The 26,924-nt window shown below is 39.0% G+C and overlaps 5 protein-coding genes across 14 annotated transcripts; 2 read left to right on the forward strand and 3 right to left on the reverse strand.

The window, feature by feature from the left end:
* Positions 1-299: 299 nt before the first annotated feature.
* LOC111494297 (dihydrolipoyl dehydrogenase, mitochondrial-like) lies at positions 300-2,740 on the forward strand. The gene is made up of 2 exons (XM_023144202.1): positions 300-705; positions 1,240-2,740. Exons 1-2 carry the CDS (start codon positions 424-426, stop codon positions 2,488-2,490), a joined length of 1,533 nt encoding a protein of 510 aa, XP_022999970.1. The 5' UTR covers positions 300-423; the 3' UTR covers positions 2,491-2,740.
* Positions 2,741-2,800: 60 nt separating this feature from the next.
* Positions 2,801-5,087, reverse strand: LOC111494300 (craniofacial development protein 1-like). Of its 6 annotated transcripts, XM_023144207.1 has the most exons (5): positions 4,534-4,749; positions 4,315-4,439; positions 4,035-4,214; positions 3,606-3,751; positions 3,444-3,532 (listed from the first exon to the last, which is right to left on the reverse strand). In XM_023144207.1, exons 1-5 carry the CDS (start codon positions 4,643-4,645, stop codon positions 3,520-3,522), a joined length of 576 nt encoding a protein of 191 aa, XP_022999975.1. In that variant the 5' UTR covers positions 4,646-4,749; the 3' UTR covers positions 3,444-3,519. The 6 variants fall into 6 exon arrangements, with proteins under 6 accessions (XP_022999974.1, XP_022999973.1, XP_022999972.1 ...); XM_023144206.1 differs by lacking the exon at positions 3,606-3,751 and having other exon boundaries at positions 2,801-3,532; positions 4,035-4,178; XM_023144205.1 differs by lacking the exon at positions 3,606-3,751 and having other exon boundaries at positions 2,801-3,532; positions 4,035-4,181.
* Positions 5,088-5,184: 97 nt separating this feature from the next.
* Positions 5,185-6,722, reverse strand: LOC111494299 (galactinol synthase 2-like). The gene is made up of 4 exons (XM_023144203.1): positions 6,283-6,722; positions 5,893-6,216; positions 5,691-5,825; positions 5,185-5,608 (listed from the first exon to the last, which is right to left on the reverse strand). Exons 1-4 carry the CDS (start codon positions 6,592-6,594, stop codon positions 5,387-5,389), a joined length of 993 nt encoding a protein of 330 aa, XP_022999971.1. The 5' UTR covers positions 6,595-6,722; the 3' UTR covers positions 5,185-5,386.
* A 3,283-nt stretch (positions 6,723-10,005) lies between these two features.
* On the forward strand, positions 10,006-17,409 carry LOC111494407. 2 transcript variants are annotated; one of them, XM_023144344.1, is made up of 10 exons: positions 10,006-10,244; positions 11,229-12,125; positions 13,161-13,290; positions 13,386-13,837; positions 14,089-14,169; positions 14,251-14,349; positions 15,754-15,906; positions 16,039-16,125; positions 16,563-16,634; positions 16,757-17,409. In XM_023144344.1, exons 2-10 carry the CDS (start codon positions 11,337-11,339, stop codon positions 17,087-17,089), a joined length of 2,196 nt encoding a protein of 731 aa, XP_023000112.1. In that variant the 5' UTR covers positions 10,006-10,244; positions 11,229-11,336; the 3' UTR covers positions 17,090-17,409. The 2 variants fall into 2 exon arrangements, with proteins under 2 accessions (XP_023000112.1, XP_023000113.1); XM_023144345.1 differs by lacking the exon at positions 16,757-17,409 and adding an exon at positions 16,286-16,323 and having other exon boundaries at positions 16,563-16,631.
* Positions 17,410-19,020: 1,611 nt separating this feature from the next.
* LOC111494828 (pentatricopeptide repeat-containing protein At3g48810) lies at positions 19,021-22,459 on the reverse strand. Of its 4 annotated transcripts, none has more exons than XM_023144818.1 (3): positions 20,351-22,459; positions 20,057-20,248; positions 19,021-19,282 (listed from the first exon to the last, which is right to left on the reverse strand). In XM_023144818.1, exons 1-2 carry the CDS (start codon positions 22,327-22,329, stop codon positions 20,083-20,085), a joined length of 2,145 nt encoding a protein of 714 aa, XP_023000586.1. In that variant the 5' UTR covers positions 22,330-22,459; the 3' UTR covers positions 19,021-19,282; positions 20,057-20,082. The 4 variants fall into 4 exon arrangements, with proteins under 4 accessions (XP_023000586.1, XP_023000587.1, XP_023000585.1 ...); XM_023144819.1 differs by lacking the exon at positions 19,021-19,282 and adding an exon at positions 19,706-19,975; XM_023144817.1 differs by lacking the exon at positions 19,021-19,282 and having other exon boundaries at positions 19,957-20,248.
* Between the last annotated feature and the right edge of the window lie 4,465 nt (positions 22,460-26,924).

Consider the following 26,924-nt stretch of genomic DNA (forward strand, 5'->3'; position numbering starts at 1 on the left):
CCATAAATGTTACCATCTCGGTTCAATAAGTTCTTCTCGTGTAAAATAATATTTTGAAATTCATGTACTAAATAAAAACTATTTAGAAATTAAAAAATATATTTTTAATTTTTAATTTCGCATTAAAAAGTAGTTTCCATATAGTTTTAAATAATACCGGTATGGTAAAATTAAAATTTATACAGGAAAATTTTGTGAAATCAGTGGAAGTAAAATTTCCCAAAATTAGTGGAAGTAAATTGGAAAGTAGCCACGTCCACGCCCGATTATTACAACTATAAACACAAAGGCTTTTTAGTTGGCGATCATCTTCATAATCAAAAGCGTGCAGCTGAGTTGGTGGTGAATTCTCATTTCTCAGTCGCAGAGCTTCAGATCCAGCCCCAATTCCAGTTTCTGAATTTCTCCATCTCGCCCAATCAGATGGCACTCGCGAACTGTGCTAGGCGGAAGGCCAACCTTCTATACAGAAACCTCCCTATTTCTTACTCTGATTCCTTCAATCACTCTTTCTCATTCGCATCATTCTCCAGACGCTTTGCCTCGTCTGGATCCGATGAAAACGACGTTGTCGTTATCGGAGGTGGGCCTGGTGGCTATGTCGCGGCAATCAAGGCCGCTCAGCTTGGCCTCAAAACCACCTGTATTGAAAAGCGTGGGGCTCTTGGCGGAACTTGCCTCAACGTTGGCTGTATTCCCTCCAAGGTAATCGTAATTCGCCCTTAGGGTTCATTATTTAGCATCTATATCTAGTTTTTAATTTTTTTTAATGTTAATCTGATTCTTTAACTTTATATTTCATTTCATCTTCTAAATTTTGAGTTCAATGATTTATTGGCTGATTATGTCTGGTTGAGTTAGTTCTATTCATACTATTCGCGATCTTGTTTACTTGCTTGATTCGTGCTCACTTTGTAGTGAGGGATTTTCGTAATTGAAATTCGATCTGTTACTGTCTAATACACATTTCAAGACAACCGAATCACCTGCCACTCTCTTAGTCTTTCTAGGAGTTCCATCATTGGTTGGTTTGTTTCACGCATGAAATATCAGCCCTTGTAAGATACAGCTACCATTTTGATGTTTTTGCAGGATCTCATATAAGAGCAAGCTCTTTATGTACACCGTTTTAGTTAAAAGCTGTTAATGGTTTAGGTCGATCCCATGTTTGTTCGATGTGTCAATTTAAAAAGCTAGGTCGCTCTCTGAACTCTAAAATAATTTACCTCGATGCTTTAGGCTCTTCTCCACTCCTCCCACATGTACCATGAAGCTCAGCATTCATTCGCTAGCCATGGAGTGAAGTTTTCTTCTGTTGAGATTGATTTACCAGCCATGATGGCACAAAAGGATAAAGCAGTAGGCAATCTCACACGTGGTATTGAAGGTCTTTTTAAGAAGAATAAAGTGAACTATGTTAAAGGCTACGGAAAATTGGTTTCCCCTTCTGAAGTTTCTGTGGACACCATTGAAGGTGGTAACACGGTGGTGAAAGGAAAAAATATAATAATTGCAACTGGATCTGATGTCAAATCTTTACCCGGGATCACCATTGATGAACAGAAAATTGTGTCATCAACAGGAGCCCTAGCTTTGTCAGAAATCCCCAAGAAACTTGTTGTAGTTGGAGCTGGATACATTGGGCTAGAGATGGGATCAGTGTGGGGTCGACTTGGATCCGAGATCACAGTTGTTGAGTTTGCCCCTGAGATAGTCCCAACTATGGACGGGGAAGTCCGGAAGCAATTTCAGCGTGCTCTTGAAAAGCAAGGAATGAAATTTATGCTAAAAACTAAGGTGGTTAGAGTTGATACTTCAGGGGATGGCGTGAAGCTGACTCTTGAACCGGCATCTGGTGGTGAACAGACGACACTCGAAGCAGATGTTGTTCTTGTATCTGCTGGTAGAACTCCGTTCACTGCTGGACTTGGGCTAGACAAGTTAGGGATTGAAACTGATAAGGCAGGGCGGATTTTGGTAAATGAAAGATTTGTTACAAATGTGGATGGTGTTTATGCAATTGGAGACGTAATTCCTGGGCCAATGTTAGCTCACAAGGCTGAAGAGGATGGGGTTGCCTGCGTGGAGTTCATAGCTGGGAAGATCGGCCATGTTGACTATGACAAAGTCCCTGGGGTTGTCTATACACATCCAGAGGTTGCATCTGTTGGGAAGACTGAGGAACAGGTAAAGGCACTAGGTGTGGAATATCGTGTTGGGAAGTTTCCATTCTTGGCAAATAGCAGGGCAAAAGCAATTGATGATGCTGAAGGGGTGGTCAAAATTTTGGCGGAGAAGGAGACAGACAAGATACTTGGCGTCCATATCATGGCGCCCAATGCTGGGGAGCTTATCCACGAGGCAGTACTGGCCTTACAATATGACGCAGCTAGTGAGGATATTGCCCGCGTTTGTCATGCTCATCCAACGATGAGTGAGGCATTGAAGGAGGCTGCCATGGCAACGTATGACAAGCCCATTCACATCTAGTGGATCGTCACTTTTTGTTTTGTATTTTTTCTTTTTTTTCTTTTGACGAGTTGGAAATTGCTTGTTCGAGACTTTTTTTTCCCCTTTCCCATCCTGCATGAAAGCAGATAAATCTGCTGCTCTGGTTCTCGCGAAACAATAATTTGTAAGAACGGTCGAGTTTCCACAACAGGAAAGGACAGAACAAACTTTTCGTTGTAATTTACACGCATAGTGCACCTACACTACACTAGTTTGTGCAAAGCACGTACTTGGTATTTTCCTTGTATGTTCAAAACAAGCACATATCTGAGAGTAAAATAAGGTTTACCATGGCAAAAGAAAGCTGCCTAAATTATTTTGAATCTTCTGGATAGGTGAAGTCAAGACCCCCAAGAGGCTTGTAAACAAGCTATTCTACATGGAGCAGACACCGATGAATCGTCAAGTATTGGTTATAATAATATTCAGCTAAGCCGGTGTCAAGTTGGGTATGGATAATAATTCATCTATACACACACTTTGGAGTAATAGAAGTAGGTGTCAAGCTATTTGTTAAACCAGTATCACTCTAAATCATCACATCTGCATCAGCTAAGCCGATGGCCCTGCCTCCTATTGAAAAATGATCCGCACAAGAAATTCTGGAACCTCAACAGAAGGGCACATCTTCACAGAGCTTTGGATGATGGCTTAATCATGGCTCCTCTCACATGTCGGGCCTCCTCCTGGCCTGCAAAGACAACCGTGCATCCCTCTCTCGTTCGAACTCCCTGTAGTCAGCTCGCTGCAAAAACGAAACTTTCTCAAGATACTGATTTGAGCTCTTCTTGTAAGTAGCCAAGTCCCCTTCCAGACCCTTAGTTTCTTCCTTGAACTCTCCCCAGTCCTTTTTTGTCTTGTCAAGAACACTAAGTTTTTGTTTCTTCTTAATTTGTTCCAGGACTGCATCAACAGCTGAAGTAGCAGGTGCCTTCATCTTCTCGTGTGCTTCCTTTGAATAAGCATCTACAAACTTCTTAATTTCCACATTTTGGCCTGCGAAGTCCCTTATCTCCCTGATCTGTTGAAGTAAAAGTACAATTTTCCTTCAGCTCATCAATTAACAGATCAATATAACCAATGCCAAAACTTACTGTTCTATTGTTTTATAAGGCCTATAACCTCTTGGAGGACTCTCATACATCTTGCTCCCCGCCCACGCTACATTTCCCACAAACCCTCCTTCACCCATAAAGTCATAACATCTGAACTCAAAATTCTTGCTCCTAGACGGATCCACCTAACAAACTCCATTACATTTCCTAGAGTTATCCCATCCATCAAGTCAAGTACAGCTCTCATCTGTTTCTTCAGAAAAGTGCCTAAACCGAAAAATTAACCAAAAAACTGTTCTAGACGGAAAAAAACAGAGAGAGAGAGAGAGAGACAGACAGACAGATGGATATCCTCTAAATTATAATACGAACAACTGACCAAATGACATTCTAATGAAATCCTTTTTCAGCTCTATAAGTCTCTAACAATAGCAAAGGGTAGAAAAAGAAAAAGGATAGTACTGGCACCTCAACTTTCCCTCTGCCAGAAATAGTAGATGTAGAGTCCCTAACAGCTGAGAGAGCAGTAGCAGCAAGCACCTTAGCATCATCAGAACTGTTCTGCAGAACCTTGGATCCTTCCGATGACGTATCTTTTTCTTGAGGTTCAATCTTCTTTGACGCCATACCAAGATATGAAATCCAATTTTAGAGACGGGGGACATGGGGAGAGAATAAAGTAAGAGAAACGCTGTTTCCTATTTTTTTGACCTGCCTCATTGTGAAAGAGAAGAATGTGAATTTTTACATTGGATGGCTTGTTTGAGTTTTTATTCACTGGTGGAGATGGTTTGGTTGACAAAGCTTTTAAGGTTTTAGAAGACACCCCTTTATTCATTTGCTCCCACATGGCATCAACACGCTCTTTTATTTCTAGCAACATGAACAAGAATAACATTGTACTTCTTAATCTACATATGCTAACATGCAAAGCACAAAAAACAACTGCTCCGCTCCCTATGCTCACCTGTGTCATTAGGCTTTCCCTCTGAACTCATATGAACGGATCCTTCTTTACCCGATTCCATTAGATTCTGACATATAAAAGGGAAAATTAGGAAAAGCTGCAAACCTCGCATGAGTCTTCCATTTTTTGTGAGACGAACACGAGAACCATAACAAAAATAAGCTCCCCTTCAGCCATGGTTGAATAAACATGCTTGCTCCGATATTAATGCAATATGGCAGTAGGGAGAAAGCTCAAGCGGTAGAATTAAAAAAAATGGAGCAACAAAACTCATCCTATAAACAGAGCATTTTGGGGAGAAGGATCTTGTGTGCTGATATTATGAAACAAAATGCAGAATCAAACGAGCCCTAATCGGATGAAGAACCTGAAAGATTGCGGCAAATTGAAAGGAATCGAGTCACCAAGTCTCCGCACAACACAGATTCCGAAACACTCCCGGATAATTGGGCCCTCAAATCTCTTTCTTTCTGCTTTCTGCAGCTCGGTTGCGCCCTCAAATCTACCCTAAAAGGCATTCCTTCGGTTGAACCGATAAATGACTCGACCCGACCCGGTTTGGTAAGGGGTTTTCGGTCAAATTTTTAACAAGTTAATTAATTCCATAAAACGAAGTGTAGCCATGAACAAGAAGCAGAGCAAAAAGAAAGGCACATAAAAGCAGGGTTATTCATAAAATTTGGAAACTGAAGTGTAGCCATGAACAAGGTTGGGGGTTGCATGCACAAAGGACAAAACAACCCCCACCTGAGCTACCATACATAATATAATAAGCTTAATAATAATAATACTATTTGGCCTCACACCACAAACACTCATACATATATTATATATATATATATGTATATATGATTTAAGCAGCAGAAGGAGCTGTGATATGGTTGACAACTTCAGCCTCCGACAACACAGAGACCAAAGGCGCGAGCTTGGTTGCTTCTTTGGTTTCAGATTTGATGACATTTTGGTAGTCCAAAGATTCATCTTCATAAACCTCCCACCATTTCTTCACCAACATTTTTATGTCTTCTCTGTCCATGTTCTCTTCCTCTCCTGTGTACCTCCACGGCTTTGATCCCTACACATACATTTCACAACTAAATACAACGCATCATTCATCTTCAATATTTTCGTAACCAAACAAGAAAAGAAAAGCATACCGCCGCACAGTAGTGGACAACTTTGACTTTGTCTACATCAATGTTCTCAGGATGACGCCACAACATGGCCATGACAAGGTTGTAAATGGGAGGAATGGGTTTGTAAATGTCGTTGAAGTACATATTCAGAAAGTCCTATATACGCATTAAGATATGTGATTGATATGATAAGGCTAAATGCTTGAAGTTCTAACTTAATTACCTGCTCAGCAAACAAGGTTGGAGTGGTGGCCTTGCAAGTTTCGAGAAGATCCTTGTAGGTAAAGAGGTCGGGTTCATACACAAAAAATCCAGCGTTGAAGTAAAGAGGGGGTGGGTTTCCCATTTCCTCAACAGGCCACTTGACTTTGTCAGGGCATTGCTGGCAGTAACCAATCTTGTACTGCGGTGAGTTACTCCATGTCTTCTCACAGAAGCAGTCCATCACGGCGTAGAAGTATCCATTTGGCATTTCGAACAGGTGGTCGATGTTCTCAAACACTTGAATGTCCCCATCCAAATATATCAGCTTCTCATACTCCACAAACTGCAATCAAACACTTTTGAGTATATATTTAAATTTGAATGAAGGAGCGAATCGAATCGAACGTACCTCCCAAATCCTAAGCTTCGAGTAGTTGATAACATAGTATGCCATCGCAAATTGAGTCTGATTTGCAGGGGGGTAAACAGGCTCGATTTCGCGGACGATGCATCCCTGATACTCGAGAATCTGGCGATGGTCTTCGGGAACATCAGGCAGGACAGCTACAATGAGAGGGTAGACGGTTTTGACCTTTCTGAGACCCTTTGCCAATCCAACCACACCTTTCCAATAGTCTCCATTACCGGCCAAGAACGTCACGAATGCCCTCTTGGGGGCATCGGTCGACTCGATGGCAGTTTCGGTGGCAGCCGGAGACATATTGATTATGTGGGTGGTTTTGGAACAACAAAAGAGTTGTTGAGAAAGGGAGGCAAGAAGGACTTGTAGGGCAGGTTTAAGTTGTAGGTTTAGTCCTTCAAGCTTGAGTTGTGGAGGGATGGGAATGCAGGTATTTATAAAGCCGTGGGGGAGTATGTTAGTATTGTGATTACTTGGTATTAATACAAACAGTGCAATTAAGAGAATGGGATTGGTGGGATGAATATGAGTTGGAATCCTATCCTTAAGCTGTGAGATGGACAAGATTCTTATGTTTTGCACCTTTGGATCATCCCCTTTGCCTTTTGGATACTCATCTTAATTATGGATCATTCCCTATCTTGCAAGTTTGTAGACAAGACAAATGTGGACAATTTGGGGAGGATCTAAGAATCTCAGACTTTGACGTTTTATTTAATATATTTAAAATTCTATGTCAATATAAATAAGGGTGTAGAAACCTCTCACTAATAGACGCGTTTTAAAAACTTTGAGGAGAAGCTCGAAAGAGAAAGTCTGAAAAGGACAATATCGGCTAGCATCGGGGTTGGACCATTATAAATAGTATCAGAGCCAGACACTGAGTGATGTGCCCACGAGGAGGATGAGCCCTTCGGGGTGGACACGAGGCGTAGAGACTTAGGCGCTACACAAAGTGAAAAAAAAGAAAGAAAAGAAAAGGAAAGCTGCTTTTGTCCAGATGATTCGATTCTTGTATATACAATTTGAATTGAGAGAGAATGAAAAATGCATGAGAATGGTTGTGAAGAAGAAGATGCCCCACACGGTTGAATCAGCTTAGCTTTGTGGAAATACGTTGTCTTCTAGTGCACCTCAGTATTCCATTGGTGTGAAGGCTGTTATTTCCAACTTTTTATAGGATTCTGCACTTTTCCCCAACTCATTTCATGCCTTCTAAACATCATCAAATAAGGCTAAAACAATTTCAAAAGAATCCAAAGAACATAGTTGGATGTTTTGGGAAGAACTCAAATCATTTTCAGATTATTCTTCATTACACCAACTTGGGTACCTATAGATTAAGATGGATATAGGAAAGCCAAGAAGGTGTTTAAAACTCAGGTTAGAATCCGGCCCCTTTTCATAAAACTCACGTTAGAATCTGGCTCCTTTTCACGTGGAACAAGTGTTGCACAATCGTTGTCCCAATGCCACAAGAGTGTGATTGTGATAAGTGGTATTAGAGCAGAGTTGGCTCCTTGAATTGTAGTAAACAAATATGTCCATTGCAAAACAACTCGGCAAGACTGACATGATGGAATGTGGTTTTTGGAATCTTGCATGAATGAGATTGTCGCTAAAACCTATAGGATCGACAAGATGGTAGGCCACCTTGAGGTAATGTCTGTCCGTGAATTAATGGTTAGCTCGATGGGCACTGTGGCCCGAATCGAAGATCGCAACGAACACTTAAACAATGCCCAACAAGCGATTGTTCCGATGGTCTCAAAAATGTTCGAGGATTCAAGAGAAGTCGTTGGAGTGATTAGGGTTGAAGTCGCAAATCTTAGCGCTAGATTAAATCTCACCATAAGAACAGTGGGGAACCAAACCCCGACTGGGGTGTAGTCCAATTCAACAAGATAAAGGTCTTGGAGCCCAAGCCCTTCTCTGGGGCTCAAGATACCAAAACTCTAGAGAACTTTATCTTTGACTTCGAACAGTACTATCGAGTCACAAATACTGTAGCAGAAGAAGCGAAGGTCACGTTGGCAAATATGCATCAAGCCAACAATGCAAAGTTGTGGTGGACATTCAAGATGGTCGATGTATTGTGGACACTTGGAATAGCTTAAAACAAGAAGGAAATTAAGGGAGCTTAGGCATATTGGCAATATCCGAGACTACGTTAAGCAGTTTTTTGGTCTTATGTTAGATATTTGTGATATGTCTGAGAAAGACAAGGTCATCAGTTTTGTTCAGGGCTGGAGTCGTGGGCGAAAATCAATCTCTATGAACAAAGAACTCAAAATCTTTCCACGACCTATGTTATAGTCGAACGACTATTTGATCTTAACATCGATCAACCCCAAGACATAAGGAAGAACCAGGCTTCCGCAAGCAATGAAAATAAAAAATTTTGACCCAGCTTTCTCAAAGATGGAGGAAGTGACAGACTTGAATGCGGAGGAGAGGAATGTGAGTCCTTCCAATAGAAAGGTAAAATTCCATGGCAGAGACCCACACCCACAGCCAGAACTGTCCTAGTCAAAGTCATGGCCTCTCGTCTTGCTTCATATGCAAGGGAACCCACTGAAAAACTGAGTGTCCACAAAAGGCGGACACTCTATGACTTCCAAGAAAAATTTCTTGGAATGAACTCTGAAGTTGAGTACGAGACGACATAAATTGAAACACCGCTAGTAAAAAACATGGAGAACCCCCCGCATGGGGCCTTAAAGTATTTATCTACCCTCCAGAAGAGAGTGTGTGAGATAGAATAGTCAGTGGAACGCGGTCTTATGTATGTTGAGGTTTGGGTCAACCACAGAGTGGCCAAGAACACTATTGTTGGCTCTGGAGCCACCCACAACTTCATGACGGAGATCGAGGCAAAACGCTAGAACATCCTATGACATAGAGATACAGGATGAATGAAAATCGTCAATTCAACAGCCCTACTTGTCTAAGGGATTGCAAAGAGAACTCCAATCAAGATAGGGACTAGACGACTTTGACATCGTGTTAGGTACGAATTTCCTACTTGAACACAAAGTTATTCCCATGCCCCTAACGAAATGTTTAGTAGTAACGAGTCCAACTTAACAACCATTCGAACTCCTTAGGTATGCATGCTTAAAATGTGCTCAAATCATCTACGAGTCAAATTAATAGATATAGTACTCATATGTGGATAATAAAGGTAATAATAAGCATGTAAGAGCGTTAAAATAATCCATTTCTTTCATCGTAATTGAAACCAAACCTACTCATTACACCTAAGGATTCAAAAGGTAACCTAACTTTTTTCTAATACGGTATATTTTTCGTATTATGAATTTAATTTAACTTATTAATTGTTTTATTACACAATTTACTCGAATTTATGGAAAATGTATAAATGGAATCTACATGTTTAGCTTTTATGGTAGGACACCGTGAACCTTTCAATTATTACTTAATTCATAATCAATTCAATTTTTATTTTTAATTTAATAATATCATTATCTAAGGAATGTGAGTAGGGTGATAGAGTTTCCGTCACGTGACATTTCACGTGCTATTAGAAATGATTAAATTTATGTAAAATTTTCATTGGGGGAGGCTGATTTTGCAGCTGCTAATGCTTCTGGTTGATAATGGGGATGGCGAGATAGCTTTAAGCGGCACACGGATTTCTTACGTCCTCTTTTCAACGCAGCAATTGGAATTGCGACTCATTTTACCCGACACTTCCCCTATCGCCGTAGTCTTCTCCGGTCACCGCTGCACAACCCCCAAATCTTCTTCCGCCATTCACTCCGCCGCTTCAACTTCCTCCACATTACCAGCACAGTTCCTTAGGATCTAGACTCCAATTTCCGCTCTTCATGCTCTTCTCCACTTTTGATTATTAGGGTTTTCTTTTGCCTGCTGCTTTCTTTCTCACTTCCCTTGGCGTATTTCATTCCTAGAAGCTGCAATTTGAGGTTTCCTTCTTTCATTTCTGTATCTTTTTCGATTATTTCTGCCTAACATCGTAAATAACGATTTTCTCTATGCTTCTTTTGAAATTTTGTTTTGAAATTGGCTTCCTTCTTAACTTTTGCATAGTCTTTCTGGAATCAAGAATACGGATGAATCAGAAAAAAGAAAAAAGAAAAAAAAAAATGTGCTTTACTCGGCAATATAGTCGGAGAATTGTGACACTTGAACAGCTATAAGTAATCTGTATATAGTTAGAGCGCGTGGGAAATTTATGTGAAATTAACTTTGTTCTTGATCTTTGTCACTCGTAGTCATCGGTCTACCGGGGTACTGGAAATGAGGCATTTCCCGAAATATGGATTAAGGACATATATCATCGACCAGTGTGTGTTATTTTCGTGTTAGTTGACTCTAATATTTTATTTGCTACTATTTTTTTGCTTTTGCGTGACTATCCTTCATTGAGGGTGCTTTATGCCACAGCTCTGGAATATGGGTGCTCCTGTCGTAGTTCTCGTAGTTCTTTTTCCAGAAGAAGAATCGCAACAAGTTTTTGTCTAACTACACAATTGGTCATAAATTCTAATGAAGTACAAAATTAGTATATAGTTGTAGTCATGCAATATAAAGCGCACACCAACTTACTTTGTAACAATTAACCTACAGAAATTGAAAAGGAAAAGGGTGTGAGTCTTAGGTGCACCGTAGTGAAACCACATAAAATGCAAGCTATGCCTCGAACAACACTGGTTATGAATGTCTACATAATTGCTTTCTCTATTTTAAAAAGTTTTTTTTTGTCCTTGCTGATTTCCCTTCAACGCTTTTTTGACCCTGTAATGCTAGATTATGTTTCCATCCATTAATGTGCTTTCTCCATTTTTCTTGTGCCAATTTCTATTTATATTATCTCAACATATTTGTTACTTTAATGATCATCAAAGCAAACAAATTAGGGTTTGACTATATACTTCTTTTGTCTACAGGCTATAACCTTTGCACATTTTCCTGCATGCTTGCTATGGACCATATGTTGCGATTGGAAATGATTCAATTGAATTACTCTTGAAATTGATCCTTAAATTTTCTATTCAATGGCTCGGAAGGGTAATCATCAGAAAACAGGGTCAGAGCGCCATGCATCAAACAGTAAAAAGAAAGGTTCAGACTTGCAGTCCAAGGTGCAAGGAAGAGTACAAGAGATAAAGGTACGTTCTGGAGAGGAACTGCCAAATGAAAACCACTATAGCAGATCCATTGAAGAAGGCATGGTGAATAGTGACACCGGAGAGGGTATAAAGAATGTAAAAAATTCTGCAAAGTCTTTGAGAAAAGAAAAACAAGGAACGGAAGAACTCCATACTCCAGACGAGCCAACATTTCCCTCCAAAGAATTTGAAAACTGCAATGGAGATAATGAGGGTTCTAGAATAGGAGAACGATACAAGGGGTCTACTGGTGATAGGGAGCGGGTACATTTAGATTGTAGCTATAGAGAACGCATCAGAAATGTGGTGGACAATATCAAATTTTCAGATAATATTTTGGTGAAAAGTTTTGTGGAATTTTTGTCATCAACATTTGAAGCAGCCCATGTGTTTCTGGAGAAACAGAGACCTCTGTTTAATTCTATGAAGAAAAGTTTACTGAATACAAGTGACTGTGTTGGAAAGAAGATTAAGAAGGCATATCCCATTGTTCTGAAGTGGATGATGCATTTTGGTAACATAATGCTTCTCATATCAATTGTATGGTTGGACTGTGCCTTTAGGGGCATTGATTCCTTTATACGTATGGGGACAACATCCTTCTTTTCAGTTATATGGTTCTCCATTCTTTCAACTATTGCAATGGTTGGACTTCTTAAATTCCTTGTGGTCTTGGTAAGCTATTGCAATACTCTTGCATAGGTGTTATTTCCTATCTTGTTTTAATCGTGTTTATTTATTCTACTTCCTGCTTGTCCTGAAGAATAGATATTTATTTTCTTTTAGAGAATACTCCAGCAGCAACATTGTCTTATGGATATTCCTAAGACTTTAATCACCAAACTATTTTTTATTCCAAGCACGTAGTTGATGTTGTATGGAATGGTACCGGTGAAGCATGAGACTCATTATAATTTTGTATTAGAAGATAAGCAATGTTGTAGCTGTATGGACGGTTTGTTTTAAAGCATTTATAAGAAAGTTTGGATTCCTCATGGGCTCTCGATATAATAGTTATTTTCAAGTAAAATGGTATTACCATCTATCTTCAAGTTGTACAGTTTGAAAATCCTCTAATGACGGTTGGGTGTTCATTGCAGACACATATCCCATAAGGTTATGCGGAGTTCCATATGCTTGTTTGGTTTTTTTTTTTTTTTTGTGTGTATTTATTCTTAACAACATCAACGAATTGTCTTGCTCTTTGTGGCCTGTGGGGGTTTGCATGATTTCTTTGAGGCTTTTGAGTTGAGAGGAATGATGTAATCGTAAGAGGGGTTGAGAGGTCTAAGTAGGATGTGTGGTCCCTTGTTTGGCTTCATTTTTTTTTTTTTTTTTTTTTTTTTTTACTTCAGTGTAGAAGTCTTTTTGTAATTATCCTTAAGTCCGTCTGCTATTTTGTGCATAAATTTATGATTAAGTTCTTCCCAACTGGCTACTACTTTGTATGACTGATTGTTTTTTTTGGTCAGTTCTGATTCATAATGGCATTGGTATAATATCATTGGGATAGCTGTGTTTAGTGTTCGGTGTGATAGAATCTTTAGTCTGTGTTTTGTTACCCTGTCTATGCGTGGCTTCTTATTGTCAGCCTTTTTCATTGGTTATATGCCCTTTTTTCTGTTTTTTTCCCTCCTGAATTCTTAGGTGATCCTTCCTGCCCTTTGTTTTATATAGATCCATGGTAAATAATAAATGGAATCTACCCAGGTAATAGCTGCTTCCCTTGGAATTTTTGTTGGGTCTGCCTTTGCAATTTTTGTCGTCGCCATCTCTGGAATAGCTTTCCTTTGGTTTTATGGAAACTTTTGGACAACATTGCTGATCATATCTCTTGGAGGTAATATCTTTACCTTTGGAACTTGCACAATTTCTCTGTTCATGCTAACATCACGACAAGTCTCATTCATTAAGGTGTTGCATCACAATTTTCAGGGTTGGCATTTATATTGAGCCATGAAAGAGTTGCACTTTTTATCACCACTTTGTATTCGGTATATTGTGGATGGGTAGGCACTGGATGGCTTGGTTTGCTTTTGGGCCTGAATTTGTCGTTTATTTCAAGTGATGCTCTTATTTATGTCCTAAAGAACAACATGAATGAGCATAGGAGATCAAACAGATATCCTGAACAAGCAGCTGGGATGCAAGATCAGCCTGGCTTCTTTCAGGATGATCCTATGCAGGCATCGTCTTCTGAATTCAGTGCAGGTTTTGCTGCTGATCGTAGTTCAGGCACACCTTCAACCAGTGGAGCTGATTCTGAGCTATCTTCTGAAGATGAAGTCATTCGTTTGCTGAATTGTACAGATTATTATGCAGTTTTAGGATTGTCTCGGTTTGAGGATATAGTTCCTTCCCTGCTCAAGAAGGAATATAGGAAAAAGGTGAATTTCTGCATTAATGTTGGTACAATTTGCATAATCTATTCACTGTTCATGTAGTTATAGTCATTATGCTCCGTCTCATGTGTTTTTCTTTTGGATTGCCATTATGCTTCGTCTCACTTATATTTATTAGTGGTGTCGTACTTCTTGGAAATTAGATGTTTTTTGAAATATTATCTTGATTATCTGCGGAAGTGGTAATTGGTATATATCTAGTTTTGTTGAATGAGCTTGTATAAACTGGTTATCAGGCAATGTTGGTCCATCCTGATAAAAATATGGGCAATGAAAAGGCTGCTGAAGCATTTAAGAAGCTTCAAAATGCATACGAGGTGAAACATTTCCTTTGTATTATATTGTTCTTGAGAGTTGTATGTTTCTTTTATTTACTTATTATTATAATTTTTTTATAGGTTTTACTTGATTCATTAAAGCGAAAAAACTATGATGATGGACTGAGAAGGGAAGAGTTGCTAAATGTTTTCCGCAGGTTTCAAAGTGCTTCACAGAAGGTATAACCCCCATCCTCAAACCCTCCCACACACACAAAAGAAGAAGAAGAATAGAAAGAGAGAGAAAGATAAACAGATTCACCTTATAAAAAATTCTTTTAACCTTCCTGACACGTCTCCATTTATAGAAAGGTGAAAAAAAATTGAAATTGAGCTGCAGTGTTTCTTTGGTAATTAAATTATAAGGCAAGTTGTCGACAAACACGAAACATGACTTAAGTTTGGATCTTGACAATCGAACCCATTCATCACCATAATTGTGTTCCCATTTATATTGTGAGGTAATGCTTGTTCTCAATGGAAACTTTGTACGCCTAGACATTGGGATTGTATAAAGCTAGATGATATTGGTTATTGGAAACCGTTATTGACACCGATTAATTCGTCTATTGCTCATGTTCCTGTTGGAAAACCTATTTTGTCCTTCCATAATATTAACAATGGAATGGCATTTCACATGTTGAGATGCTGACTCGGTTCACTTGTAGCAAGGAGGTAAAGTGAATTCTTCCTCCAAGTTATTAACAAACGATTGTTCTATGTGACCTTTCCTACCAAACTAATCACAACTTAAGTTCCATTTTTAGCATTTAGTCTAACTTGTTAGTGGTGAGTGTAGAAGAGTGATGAGAGATGGGTAGCATATCATCTATAGGAAGGTGGATAATGTAACTATGCTATTATTATTTTCGATTAATTATATAAAGTACCTTTGAACTTTGCATTTATTTTTAAAATATCCTTATTCTTTTAAAAGTTGAAATATTACCCTTGACCTCTTATTAACATTTCACAACTATTGTTCGGGTGGAAATCCATTGGAATGTTGGACGGAAAATCAACATGGTGATGACTTATAACAACATAACAATGACTAGGATGCTTGTCTGAGCTAAATCCGACTTTTTGTTCAACATTTGATTTTCTATTCCAAGGGCAGTCTTGAAACATTTATGAAATGTCAAGGGTAGTATTTCAACTTTTGAAAGAATATGAATATTCTTTTACCAGGGGCAAAGTTTCTGAGTATTTTTTTTTTCATAATCTAACCTTTTCTTTTCACATGAGTATGTTTTAAATTCTTTCGCCTGATGACTAAAATATTAAGTTACATAATATATTTGGCTCCTTCTATTGATAAACTACCCCATGGCACATAAAATGAAGAAAAGAAAAAAAGAAAAAAACACACGAGCACAAACACCCAAAAACAAAAAGGAAAATAAGATTTGTGTAGTCAGTAGAGACCTAAAAATTTCCAGTTCAATGCACTTTTAGCTTTTCGCTAAGAGTTTTATCTGCAATTGTAAATGATACTTGAGCTATGAGTTAAGCTCTCGAGATTGTTTCTGTGTCCAAGTTTTTTGTTCGAGTATCTTATGCAAATTATTGATGCATATATAGAGTGGAGGGATTGGTCCATTTGCATCTTCACGATCAGCCACAGATAGAGAGGATCTTTCAGGTGAATCAAGACGAATAGCCTGTAAAAAATGCAACAATTTTCACTTATGGATTCACACTAGGAAATTGAAATCTCAAGCAAGATGGTGCCAGGTCTTTCTCTTCTATTTCAGACTCTTGATTTTGTTTGGTTTTCTGTGCTCTAGTATCCTAGTGATGGTACGGTATCCTCGCATTTTCTAACAGACGCTGTATGTATTGTTATGTATATTTACTTCTCTAAAGGAATGCAAAGATTTTCATCAAGCAAAGGATGGGGATGGGTGGGTGGAGCAATCTTCTCAGCCTTTTCTCTTTGGATTACTGCAGAAGGTATGTTTCACTTACATGTGGATCTGCTTGTTATCAAGACGTGATATGATTTGATGTGTGGATACCTGTTGAATTACTTGACTTGCCTGTTTTCTCTTATACGATGCTTATAGAAAATACTATAATGGTGCTCATAAAAATTGTTTAATGTCGTTTTTAGGGTATTCACGTAGATGTATTTGTTAGAACACAAACTAGGTAATATGATTGGTGAAAGTTTGGAACTCTGTTACTTAAAAAATACTGCATGCAATAACTCATATCTTCTGGTGCTATTATTTATTATTCTTCCATAGGTATAATGAACTGAAGGCCTATCAGTATTAGACCGTACCTGGTCTCTGTATAATTTCAGTGAAGAAAGTTGGTGTGAAATGTGGTTTTTTTCAAGCGTGTATGTTTATATCATAACGCCACATATGATGTTCTCTATGCAGGTAGATGCTCCTTCTGCATATGTATGTGCAGAGAGCAGAATCTATGATGCTACCGAATGGTATATTTGTCAGGTAATATCAGTAGTGGTCTTTTCATATGCATGCATCTCAAGCGATGTTGATGACATGTTTCCTTTCTTGTCCCCGCTGATACATGAAGAAATATAAATGTATGTTGCTGATTTTTGCTGCAGGGAATGAGATGTCCAGCCAACACGCACAGGCCAAGTTTTCATGTAAACACCACTACCAGTGTAGCCTCTAAGCAAAACACCAGTAGAGGATCAAGTTCTAGCCAAAGAGGAGGCCAAATGCCTCCATCAAATATAGAAGAGAACATGATGAACATGACAGAAGAAGAGTTATTTGAGTGGTTTCAGAATGCTGTTCTAACAGGTGTGTTCGACAATGGTGGTGGCAGTGCCACGGAGAGCCCGTCGGCAAAAGCAGGAGGAAGTTTTAACAAGAGTAGCAGCAACAGTGGGAGTGGCAACAAGAAAAAGAAAAAGGGAAAGAAGCAATGGTGATATTGATGTTGAGACCATAGTTGATTATAGTAATTTTGAAGTGTATGGTAGTAATTCAACAGCCGGATCAGGTAAGTAAGTTCATTAAATATACAAGGTAGCACCCATCATAGGAAATTTCAAAATGAATGGTGCAGAGATAGGAGAGCTGGCATCAAGAGTTTGTATATAGCGTTTTAACTGTCGTAAAATGGCTGGACTTCCCTAAGTTAAAACAGGTTGGAAATGTATCCAAGAACCCTTAGATATTGCACTAACCTTAATTATGAGGAATTATTTGGAAGATAGCCTCCAAATATGGCTGCTTCGTCCATTGCCCACTTTCTAGTCAACAGGTTCTGAGTTCCTTTTGTTTTCCATCAAAACCAAACGGCCTCTTGGAAAATTACTCAGAAAATGGCCCAAAAATGAAAGTGTTTATGTTTGGTTTTTTTTTTTACTTAGTATATGTGTCAAATTCATCTTGTTTGAACGTTCCTTAGAGTTTCGTTGAAATGGCTCAACATATGTGTTAAATTTATCAAATTGATCGTAAGAATTAGATCTTTCATTCTCATATTCAATTAATTAGATTTTTGTTAGGCATTTTAAGTTATGAAAATGAGGTTTAATTAGATTTTTATTAGTATTTTAAGTTATAAAAATAAGGTTAGAATCAATAAATATAGAAAAGGTTTGGTGAACAAAATTTAAAAATATAATAAGAGGGCAAGAAACTCAATTAAATTTTGTCACTCTAAGAATAGAGAAAATAAGATGGTAGTGAAAATAGTTAAGTCAGTCCATATGAAAGATGAATATTTGCTAAATTTGGTGTTAATGGACATAGGACGTTATGCTCCATGACAACGTATGACCGTTCACTAAAATCATGTTATGTGTGGAGTAGGCATGATGTTAGCTCTATTGTGGTCTAAGCAAGCTATCCTATGGCAGATGCGTGTGTCACAGTGAGAGCGAGTGTGCCAAGACGAGTGTCTCAGGCGACTACCTTTAAAATTGATTTTTCAAGGACAATACCGGGTGACACAAGTATGTCGGTATTGCTCCTCAGCCTGAGTGCCAAAGTTTGGATTATACACATGCTATTCGGTACGGTATCCGTAAATCACATGACATGGGCACAGGAGGGCCAATGCCTCGATAGTACCTAGATAGACAGATGTTCCAAATGTCCCGATGAGATGAACGATACATGGGCCCGTTCCCGATAACATGACCGAGTGAGTTGTGATGGTCAACATCCCGAAACTTGGGATGACGTCAAGACATATGAGCCATGTCGATTGGGAACCAAGATGAGAAGATGAGATGCGATGTAGCATTGAAAGACCTTGGCCCTGAGTATGGGTATAGTTGAGCCGAATGACTTGACCTAGTGTAGAGGCAAGTCGGTTGTGTCGCAGACGATTGAACATGCACATGCAGGTGGCAAGTGTGATTGAACAAGCTTAGATTTTTCATAAGCAATGTTCGGCGGGCGAAAACAAATCTTGCCTAAGGTCTGATGAAACCACAAAGCCAGGGCGAAAAATATATACGGAGCTTGATTTAAGGCTAGTCGCAAGCGTGCCAAGATTACAACGCCGCATGGTTGAAAAAGTACGACCGTGATAGTAACAACTCAAGCTCACCGCTAACAGATATTGTCCTTTTTGGACTTTCCTTTTCGAGCTTCCCCTCAAGGTTTTTAAAACGCGTATGCTAGGCAGAGGTTTCCACACCCTTATAAAGAATGCTTGTCCTCTTTGAGCTTTCCTTTCTGAGCTTCCCCTCTGTTGGTGACAACACCCTCAAGGTTTTTAAAATGCTTTTGTTAGGGAGAAGTTTTCACACCCTGATAAAGAATGTTTGTCCTCTTTGGACTTTCCTTTCCAAACTTTCCCTCAAGATAATTAAAGATACAATCAAAGATACGCTAAAACGCGTACCGACTTCTCCTTCATGAATCTCTGCAGGGAATTTCACATTATACAATTCACGCAGGATAATTAAAGATACAGTAAAAGGATTTCCAAGGCCATTACTGGGCTTGTTCAACATCATATTCCAAAGTGATGGATAGAGCATTTGGCCGCCGGTTGAGACCACCTTTTGACCCTTGTGCTGATGGCTTGAATTACCACCATAGCCTGGTTCCTTATGCGGGAGGAAATCCAAAACTCGAATCTGCTGTCTCCAAGAAGGTATTCCCTGAAATTCAAAGATAATTTTAAGCATGAGATCAAATCATACACACATGCATGACACTAACCACAATCCCACGAGCCAATATTTCAAATTGTAGCAGGTCTTCTGAAAGTATAAACAGGTCAATATGCAGCGAAAAATGTTGAACTATATGGAGTAACTATGGCAGAGTTCACGCAGCACATCTCAAATCTGCAAAATAAGCTTGAACGTGCTGGCCTGAAAGATGAAGGCATTGTGGTACCCAACTATGCGGGTGCTGAGGATAAGATTTCAGGCAACATGATTGTGGGAGATCATTATGTTGAGGATTGTTGGGAGAGAGTCTCACACTGGCTAATTTAGGGGATGATCATGGGTTTATGAATAAGGAATACATCTCCATTAGTATGAAGCCTTTTGGGAAAGCCCAACGCAAAGCTATGAGAGCTTATGCTCAAAGTGGACAATATCATACCATTGTGGAGAGTCGTGATTCCTAACACAGTACTCACTCTCATACGTAAGAACAAACCGAGAAGATTCTCAAGATTGTGTATGGTGGGGGTAATGATCGTGTTCCTAGGGAATTTTCCAATAATAATCAAGATTTACGTCTCAGCGGACTGTTGAGATTCTTCCATAATTACTACAAATCACGTTAAAATGAATGTAGTGGAAACCATTTAACCATACAATGAACAAAAGGTGGATTCCCTGCACAATATATTGCAAATCATGTATGGGAAAACATATACGCATGGTGACCCATCAAGATGCCTGAAGAATTGACATTACCTTGTTGATTCATTTTGCAATAAACATCACACGGGCGAGAAGATACCATCCATGATAACAAAAAGGTGCCAGAAAAACTCAACATTGGCATGTTGCTCCAATTGGGCATATGCCATAGAATTTGATTCCCCGCTAGTCAATTTAAAGAGTAAGCCAAGAAGAGCATAACCTGCCCAAGCATCCTTAAGAACTCTACAAGTGTGTTCAAGCAAAAATCTCAGTATGTACGTAATCTGAGGTCACAACTACATCTGAAATTGGTTTTATGAACGTCTTTCAAACTCACCATCTTACCGCTTTCCCAGAATATCGTCCAAAATGTGAATTGGACCCATATGACCTAAAGAGTCAAAGAAACACCAAACCAATACATTCCATGTGGCAAAGTTGGGGCAGATTCCTTGATTCATTGCCTTGTGAAGATAAGTAATGGCTTCTTCTATATTTATCCAATTGCAGGCACCCCATATGAGGATAGTGTATGTGATGATATCTGGATGCCACTCCTTCATAGTTCTAACTCGTTCCACCAGCTGAACTGCAGTCTTAACCTTCCCCTGCTTGCAATAGGCATGTATCATTGTATTATATGTGATGGCATCCGGGGTAGTGCCACCCACAAGTACTTTACAAAAAAGTTGCAGCGCCTCTCCAAGCATGCCAGCTCGAGAAAAACCATATAAAATGGTATTATAAGTCACTAAGTTTGGCTGTAAATTTCCCTTTTCAATCTCCTGGAAAAGCCCGAAAGCCTCTGCGTACTTGTTCGTCCTGAATAGAGCATCAAGTAACTCATTGTAAGTTGTGATATTAGGGAGACACCCATGTCCTTGCATTCGATCAAGCACTTTCATTGCCCATTCTACTCTTCCATTTCTACACAAACCTTTGATGAACGTGTTAAATGTTACAGTATTTGGAGTACAGCCCTCAAGAGTCATCTTCTCCATAATAGAATTGGCTTGGTCAAACATCCAATTTTTACAAAGGACATCCACCATGCAGGTATAGGCCACCACATTAGGACAACAACCATGGGATATCATCCTATTCCATGTCTCAGATGCACCAACCAAATCACCAGCTTTTGCAAAACCATCAATTAGAATGCTGTAAGTAATCACATTAGAGAGACAACCACTCCTCTCCAATTGATCACATACTTGTAAGGCTTCTACCAAACTCCCACTATTGCAAAGACCATGAATAAGAGTGTTGTAAGCGACTACATTTGGCTCATAACCATCCTTTATCATAAGCTTCCACAATTCAAGAGCTTCATAGAATCTCCCTCTCATGAAACAACCCCTGATCAATGGCGTAAAGGTTTGGATATTGGCACTACAACCTCTAGAAAACATTTGAGCCAATAATGCAAAAGCCGACTCAACATTTCCCGACTCGCAAAGAGAATTTATAATACACGAATATGAGATCACATTAGGGTCAACTCCATTTTCCATCATTTCACCTAACAACTTGATCGCTACCTCAACTCTTCCTTCTTTGCACGTCCCATGAATCAAAGCATTATAAACAGGAACACTTGGTTTAAATCTTCCCGCTAGCTCTCTAGCATCGTCGATCTTACCCGCTTTACAAAGTGAAGACACCATAGTCGTATAGCTAACCGCGTCGGGTGGGCAGCCCTTACTAGACATTTCAACAAACAGCTTGTGTGCAGCATCAACCCGATCATTCTTACAAAGCGCCTTCAAGAGTATATTATATGTAAAGACATTAGGAATTAATCCGTCTTTCTTCATATTAATATACAAGGGATTGATCATCTGAAACCTGTTTTCAGTCAGCAACGCATCCAAAAGATGATTGTAAATCTTCACCGTCGGCTTGCACCCGAACTCTCCAATCCGATAGAGCATCTTTAGCGCTTGCTCGGCGGAGCCTGCGCGTTTGTGACTATTTATTATACTTACAAACAAATCTTCGCAGCAATTTACGCCATCCATCTTCATTTGCTGTAAAATGTATTGCACCACATCCATTTCACATTCACGGCCGAGCTTCTCAATCATGAGCTTATACGTGGATGCGGTGTGTTTGAAAGCGTTTGAGTTGGCTACAGCGCAGAAGTATTGTAATGCCGATGAAAGATTGCGTTCCCTTTTCAATTGTTTGAGCACATCGGATTCTTGCAGAAGGTGTTGTTTATTGGGCTCACGGGGATTGATGATGGGGCTTGAATTTAGTACGAAGGGCATCAGGGGTTTCTGAATCTTCAGCAATAAAGAGCAACCTTCTTTCAAATACATTGTACAAGAATTGTGGGAATAACCAAATTCAGAACCTTGAACAGAAATAAATCCGAAGAACTCAGCTCTTCCAAAGTAAGATTCTGAGGGGATGGTCAATGCTCACTTATTTATATCCTTCCGAACAGTGGCGGCGGCGGATCCATAATTTTATAAATAATTCTAAAAATATTATAAATTATACACTCCATAATTTTAGTTTGATTTTAATCTTTAGTCCACTTGGCAAAAATATAATAATAATCTTTCATCAAGAAAATGGGACTATATTTTTAAACACAAATTAACTGTTAATTTTTTAAAATTAAATTTAGATATTAAAATATATAAAATATAATAGAGTAGAGTTTGAAAATACCAAAATCAAGCCAAAGTGAGTATATCTCAACGATAATTGACATGTAATTTTTCGAAAGTTCAGAGATTTGAATCCTCTCAACTAACAATTTCACAAAAAGTCACTATGATCACTATTGCTTTTCTGACTAATATCATTATTTGACTTGTGAATGGATCATCAATGAGGTGGAAATTGTTGGTGACAACAGAAAACTGAATTGAAATTGAGAGGAGGAGTGATTTGAGTGATGGGGAGGGAGGTCCTTTTATAGGGGATTCCCGGAATTGATTGAGATTTTTGTGGAGATTTGTGGATGATTTTGTGGATGAATTTGAATTCACCTCCTCCTTCTCTTCCGTAACTAATTCAAATTCTATTATTAGCTATTATTAGCTATTATTAGTTTCAACACCCTCCCTTAAACTGAATTCTCCGGAAATCAGTTTAGGACTTCATTTCATCTCCTTGATATACATCTTGGATTCTGCATATCCCCATCTTTCTTCTGAGCTTCTCGAACAATGGTTGTTTCAAGGGCTTTGTGAATAGGTCTGCGATTTGTTCATCACTTCGACAAAAGTTGAGTTCAATAATGCCTTCTTTACACAAATCACGCAAGAAATGAAATCGAACATCGATGTGCTTGCTCCTTCCATGCAACAAAGGATTTTTAGACAACTTAATAGTTGACATATTATCACAATATATAATCGTCGTACTTGGTTGCTTCTGATTAAGAATTTCAAGCATTTTTCTTAACCAAATTGCTTGGCACGAGCATGCTGCTGCTGCCACAAATTCTGCTTCTGTCGTTGAGAGTGTTACAATAGGTTGCTTCTTTGAAGACCAGCAAATAGCTCCTGAACTCATCAAGAAAATACTTCCTGAAGTACTTTTACGATCGTCTATATCACCTGCATAGTCGCTATCTGTATAGCCAACTATCTTCGAATCATCTCCTTTTTTGTAGAATACCCCCAAATCAGAGGTTCCTCTCACATAACGAAGTATCCTTCTGCTGCATTGAGATGTTTTTCCGTTGGATGCTCCATGTAACGACTTATCATACTAACCGCATACATGATGTCTGGTCTTGTTGAAGTTAGGTACATCAAACTTTCCACAATTTGTTTGAAGTACCTATTATCAACCTCTCGCCCGTCAATGTCCTTGTGCAACTTTAAACCCAATTCTGATGGAGTTCCAAATGTGCGCTCATCCAATTTAAATTTTTCAAGTAATTCTTGAGCATACTTCTTCTGACAGATAAAGTTACCTGCGGGAGTTTGAGTAACTTCTACTCCAAGAAAATATCTCATCAAGCCAAGATCTGTCATTTCAAATTTCTTCATCATGCTCTTCTTAAAAAATTCAAACATTTCTTCATTATTGCCAGTAAATGTTAAATCATCGACGTATAAGCAAATAATGATAATGTTACCTCCCTTTTCAGTTTTCACATACAACGTATGTTCATACGGGCATTTAGTGAATCCCATCTTTTCAAAATGAGAATCAATGCGACTGTACCATGCCCTCGGAGCTTGCTTCAAACCGTACAAAGCTTTCTTCAACTTGTATACTTGTTTCTCTTTGCCTTTTTGAACAAAACCTTCTGGTTGCTCCACATATACTTCCTCTTGAAGCTCTCCATGTAAGAAGGCTGATTTCACATCAAGTTGATAAATAGGCCAAGATTTCTGTGCTGCAATAGAAATTATGAGCCTGATAGTGTCTTGACATGCCACTGGTGCAAATACCTCCTTATAATCAATTCTATACTTTTGCTTGTATCCTTTTGCAACAAGTCGCGCCTTGTACTTATCCACCTCACCGTTTTCATTCAACTTGGTTTTGAAAACCCATTTTACTCCGATTGTTTTCTGCCCTCTAGGAAGATCAGTGAGCTCCCAAGTCTTGTTCTTCTCTATGGATTTGATTTCACTGTCCATAGCTTCCTTCCATTTCTTCTCTTTTGCTGCTTCTTCATAGACAATTGGATCACTATCCATAAAGAATGCAAAATAACCACTATCACTTGATTCATAATCCATCTCATAATCAATCATCCAGTTTGGTCTTTTTCTTGTTCTTGGATGTCTTTGATTATGATCATGATCTTCTTCTACTGGTTCTTCTGGTTGAGCTTGTGATGAGCTCTCTCCATACTCATAGTGAGGCTGAATAGGAGCTTCAGTTTGTTCTTCTTCAAGATCTACAGGAATCTGCTGATTCACAGTGATCTTTTCTTCCCATGTCCAAGTCTTATTTTCGTCAAAGACTACATCACGACTCACCACCACCTTCTTTGTCAAAGGATCGTAGAGCTTGTATGCCTTAGAGGTCTCGCTTACTCCAAGGAACACACACTTCGAACTCTTGTCCTCAAGTTTCTTCCTTTTCTCATCAGGAACATGTGCATATGCTATGCACCCAAAGATTCTAAAGTGGTCTACTGCAGGTTTTCTTCCGCTCCATGCTTCTTGTGAAGTCATATCTCTAACATAAAAGGTCGGGCTGCGATTGAGAATGTGAACGGACCACACAACAGCTTCTGGCCAGAATTCCTTCGGGACTTCTCCTTTATTTAGTAAACTTCGAACCATGTTCAGAATGGTCCTGTTTTTCCTTTCGGCCACACCATTTTGTTGTCGTGTATATGCTGTTGTTAATTGCCTCCGTATGCCCTTCTCTTCACAAAATTGAATAAATTCTTTCGAGCAGAATTCTCCACCTCTGTCAGTTCTTAAAACCTTGACTCTTCTTCCAGTTTCGGTTTTCATAGTAGCACAAAATTTTTTGAAGCAGTCAAAGGCTTCTGATTTGGCGTGCAAGAAATAAGTCCATGTTTTTCGACTAAAATCATCGATGAGGGTCATGAAATATTTCTTGTTGCCATTTGATGCAGGAGAGATGGGACCACATATGTCTGAATGAATCAACTCCAAAATTGCTTGAGCTCTTCTTGATTTTCCAGATGGAAAAGAGTTTCTTTCATGTTTTGCTACTACACAGCTCTCGCAAATTTCCGTTGGTGGAGTAATATCTGGCAACCCAGTTACCATCTTCTTTGAGGACAACGTCTTTAATCCTTTGAAGTGTAGATGACCATACCTAAAATGCCAAAGCCAAGTGGTATCTTCTTTCTTCACCATCAAACTTTTGGCAACGATATTTAACGTCAACGGATATAGACGGTTGGTGGTCATCTTCATCTTAGCAATTGATATACCCCTTTTCTTGTAACTGACCGATACTAAGTAAGTTGGCCTTCAAATCAGGAATGTAGAATACATTAGAAATAGACTCTACAAAGCCATTTCTAGTCTTGATATCTACGGTTCCTTTCCCCATCACTTGAAGAGATGAATTGTTGCCAAGAGAGACCGTAGTATGAAAATTTTCATCTAAAGTTGAGAAGAATTCCTTACAACCTGTCATATGATTGCTGCATCCAGAGTCTACGACCCATACACCTTGATCTGCAACCTTCATAGCATGGAATGACATTAATAATGTTTCTTCTTCTCTTCTCTCCATAAAATTGGATTGATTTCTTTTCTCCTTTTGGAGCCTGGTATAGCATTCATTTTTGTAATGTCCAAGGCGTCCACATCTGTAGCATTCCACCTTATAGACTTGTCAAAGTGTCTCTTGCCTTTGTTGTCATAATCGTTTCTGACTAGGTCTGCTGACCTGCCAACATCTCCATTTCTTTCTCGACTGCCTCTCTCATGACCTCTGCCTCTTCTTTGCCCTCTACCTCTAGAGCTTTAAGTTTCACTTGGTGTGGATATCTTTAAGGCCGTCATCTCCTCTATTGCACTTGTACGATTGAGCCTCTGCTCATGTACTAACAGGGAGCTTTGGAGTTCATCTATTTGCATTTCCTCGACATTGTTTGCTTCTTCGATAGAACATACAATGTAATCGAACTTTGGTGTTAGTGATCGCAAAATCTTTTCTACGACCGCAACATCTGTGATTGAACCACCATGCATCCTCATTTTACTTGCAAGACTTATAACCTTGCCAATATAATCATTCACTGTTTCTCCCTTTTGCATTTGGAGAATTTCAAAGTCTCTCCTAACTGCCTGTAGTTGAGCACGTTTTACTCTCGTTGAGCCTTGATACTTCCTCCTCATAGAGTCCCAAATTTCTTTGGATGTCTTCTTCTGAAGCATTGTTTCCAAGATAGTCCTATCAATGGACTGAAATAAATAGTTCTTGACCTTCAGGTCCTTCAACTTCG

Source organism: Cucurbita maxima, unplaced genomic scaffold, assembly GCF_002738345.1.
Source record: "Cucurbita maxima cultivar Rimu unplaced genomic scaffold, Cmax_1.0 Cma_Scf00020, whole genome shotgun sequence".
Taxonomy (NCBI): domain Eukaryota; kingdom Viridiplantae; phylum Streptophyta; class Magnoliopsida; order Cucurbitales; family Cucurbitaceae; genus Cucurbita; species Cucurbita maxima.

Excerpts from the sequence above, each read along its gene's own strand:
- LOC111494297 (XM_023144202.1), top strand. The coding sequence starts at position 424 with ATGGCACTCGCGAACTGTGCTAGGCGGAAGGCCAACCTTCTATACAGA. Across the intron at positions 706-1,239 it reads TTGGCTGTATTCCCTCCAAG|GCTCTTCTCCACTCCTCCCA; the intron begins GTAATCGTAATT and ends TCGATGCTTTAG.
- LOC111494300 (XM_023144204.1), bottom strand. The coding sequence starts at position 4,645 with ATGCGAGGTTTGCAGCTTTTCCTAATTTTCCCTTTTATATGTCAGAAT. Across the intron at positions 4,215-4,314 it reads ACTCAAACAAGCCATCCAAT|AATTGGATTTCATATCTTGG; the intron begins GTAAAAATTCAC and ends CCCCGTCTCTAA. Across the intron at positions 3,533-4,034 it reads CTGGCAGAGGGAAAGTTGAG|ATCAGGGAGATAAGGGACTT; the intron begins GTGCCAGTACTA and ends TTACTTCAACAG.
- LOC111494299 (XM_023144203.1), bottom strand. The coding sequence starts at position 6,594 with ATGTCTCCGGCTGCCACCGAAACTGCCATCGAGTCGACCGATGCCCCC. Across the intron at positions 5,826-5,892 it reads CAACCTTGTTTGCTGAGCAG|GACTTTCTGAATATGTACTT; the intron begins GTAATTAAGTTA and ends ATGCGTATATAG. Across the intron at positions 5,609-5,690 it reads TTGTCCACTACTGTGCGGCG|GGATCAAAGCCGTGGAGGTA; the intron begins GTATGCTTTTCT and ends ATGTATGTGTAG.
- LOC111494407 (XM_023144344.1), top strand. The coding sequence starts at position 11,337 with ATGGCTCGGAAGGGTAATCATCAGAAAACAGGGTCAGAGCGCCATGCA. Across the intron at positions 12,126-13,160 it reads TTAAATTCCTTGTGGTCTTG|GTAATAGCTGCTTCCCTTGG; the intron begins GTAAGCTATTGC and ends GAATCTACCCAG. Across the intron at positions 13,291-13,385 it reads GCTGATCATATCTCTTGGAG|GGTTGGCATTTATATTGAGC; the intron begins GTAATATCTTTA and ends CACAATTTTCAG.
- LOC111494828 (XM_023144818.1), bottom strand. The coding sequence starts at position 22,329 with ATGTATTTGAAAGAAGGTTGCTCTTTATTGCTGAAGATTCAGAAACCC. Across the intron at positions 20,249-20,350 it reads GACGATATTCTGGGAAAGCG|AGTTCTTAAGGATGCTTGGG; the intron begins GTAAGATGGTGA and ends ACACACTTGTAG.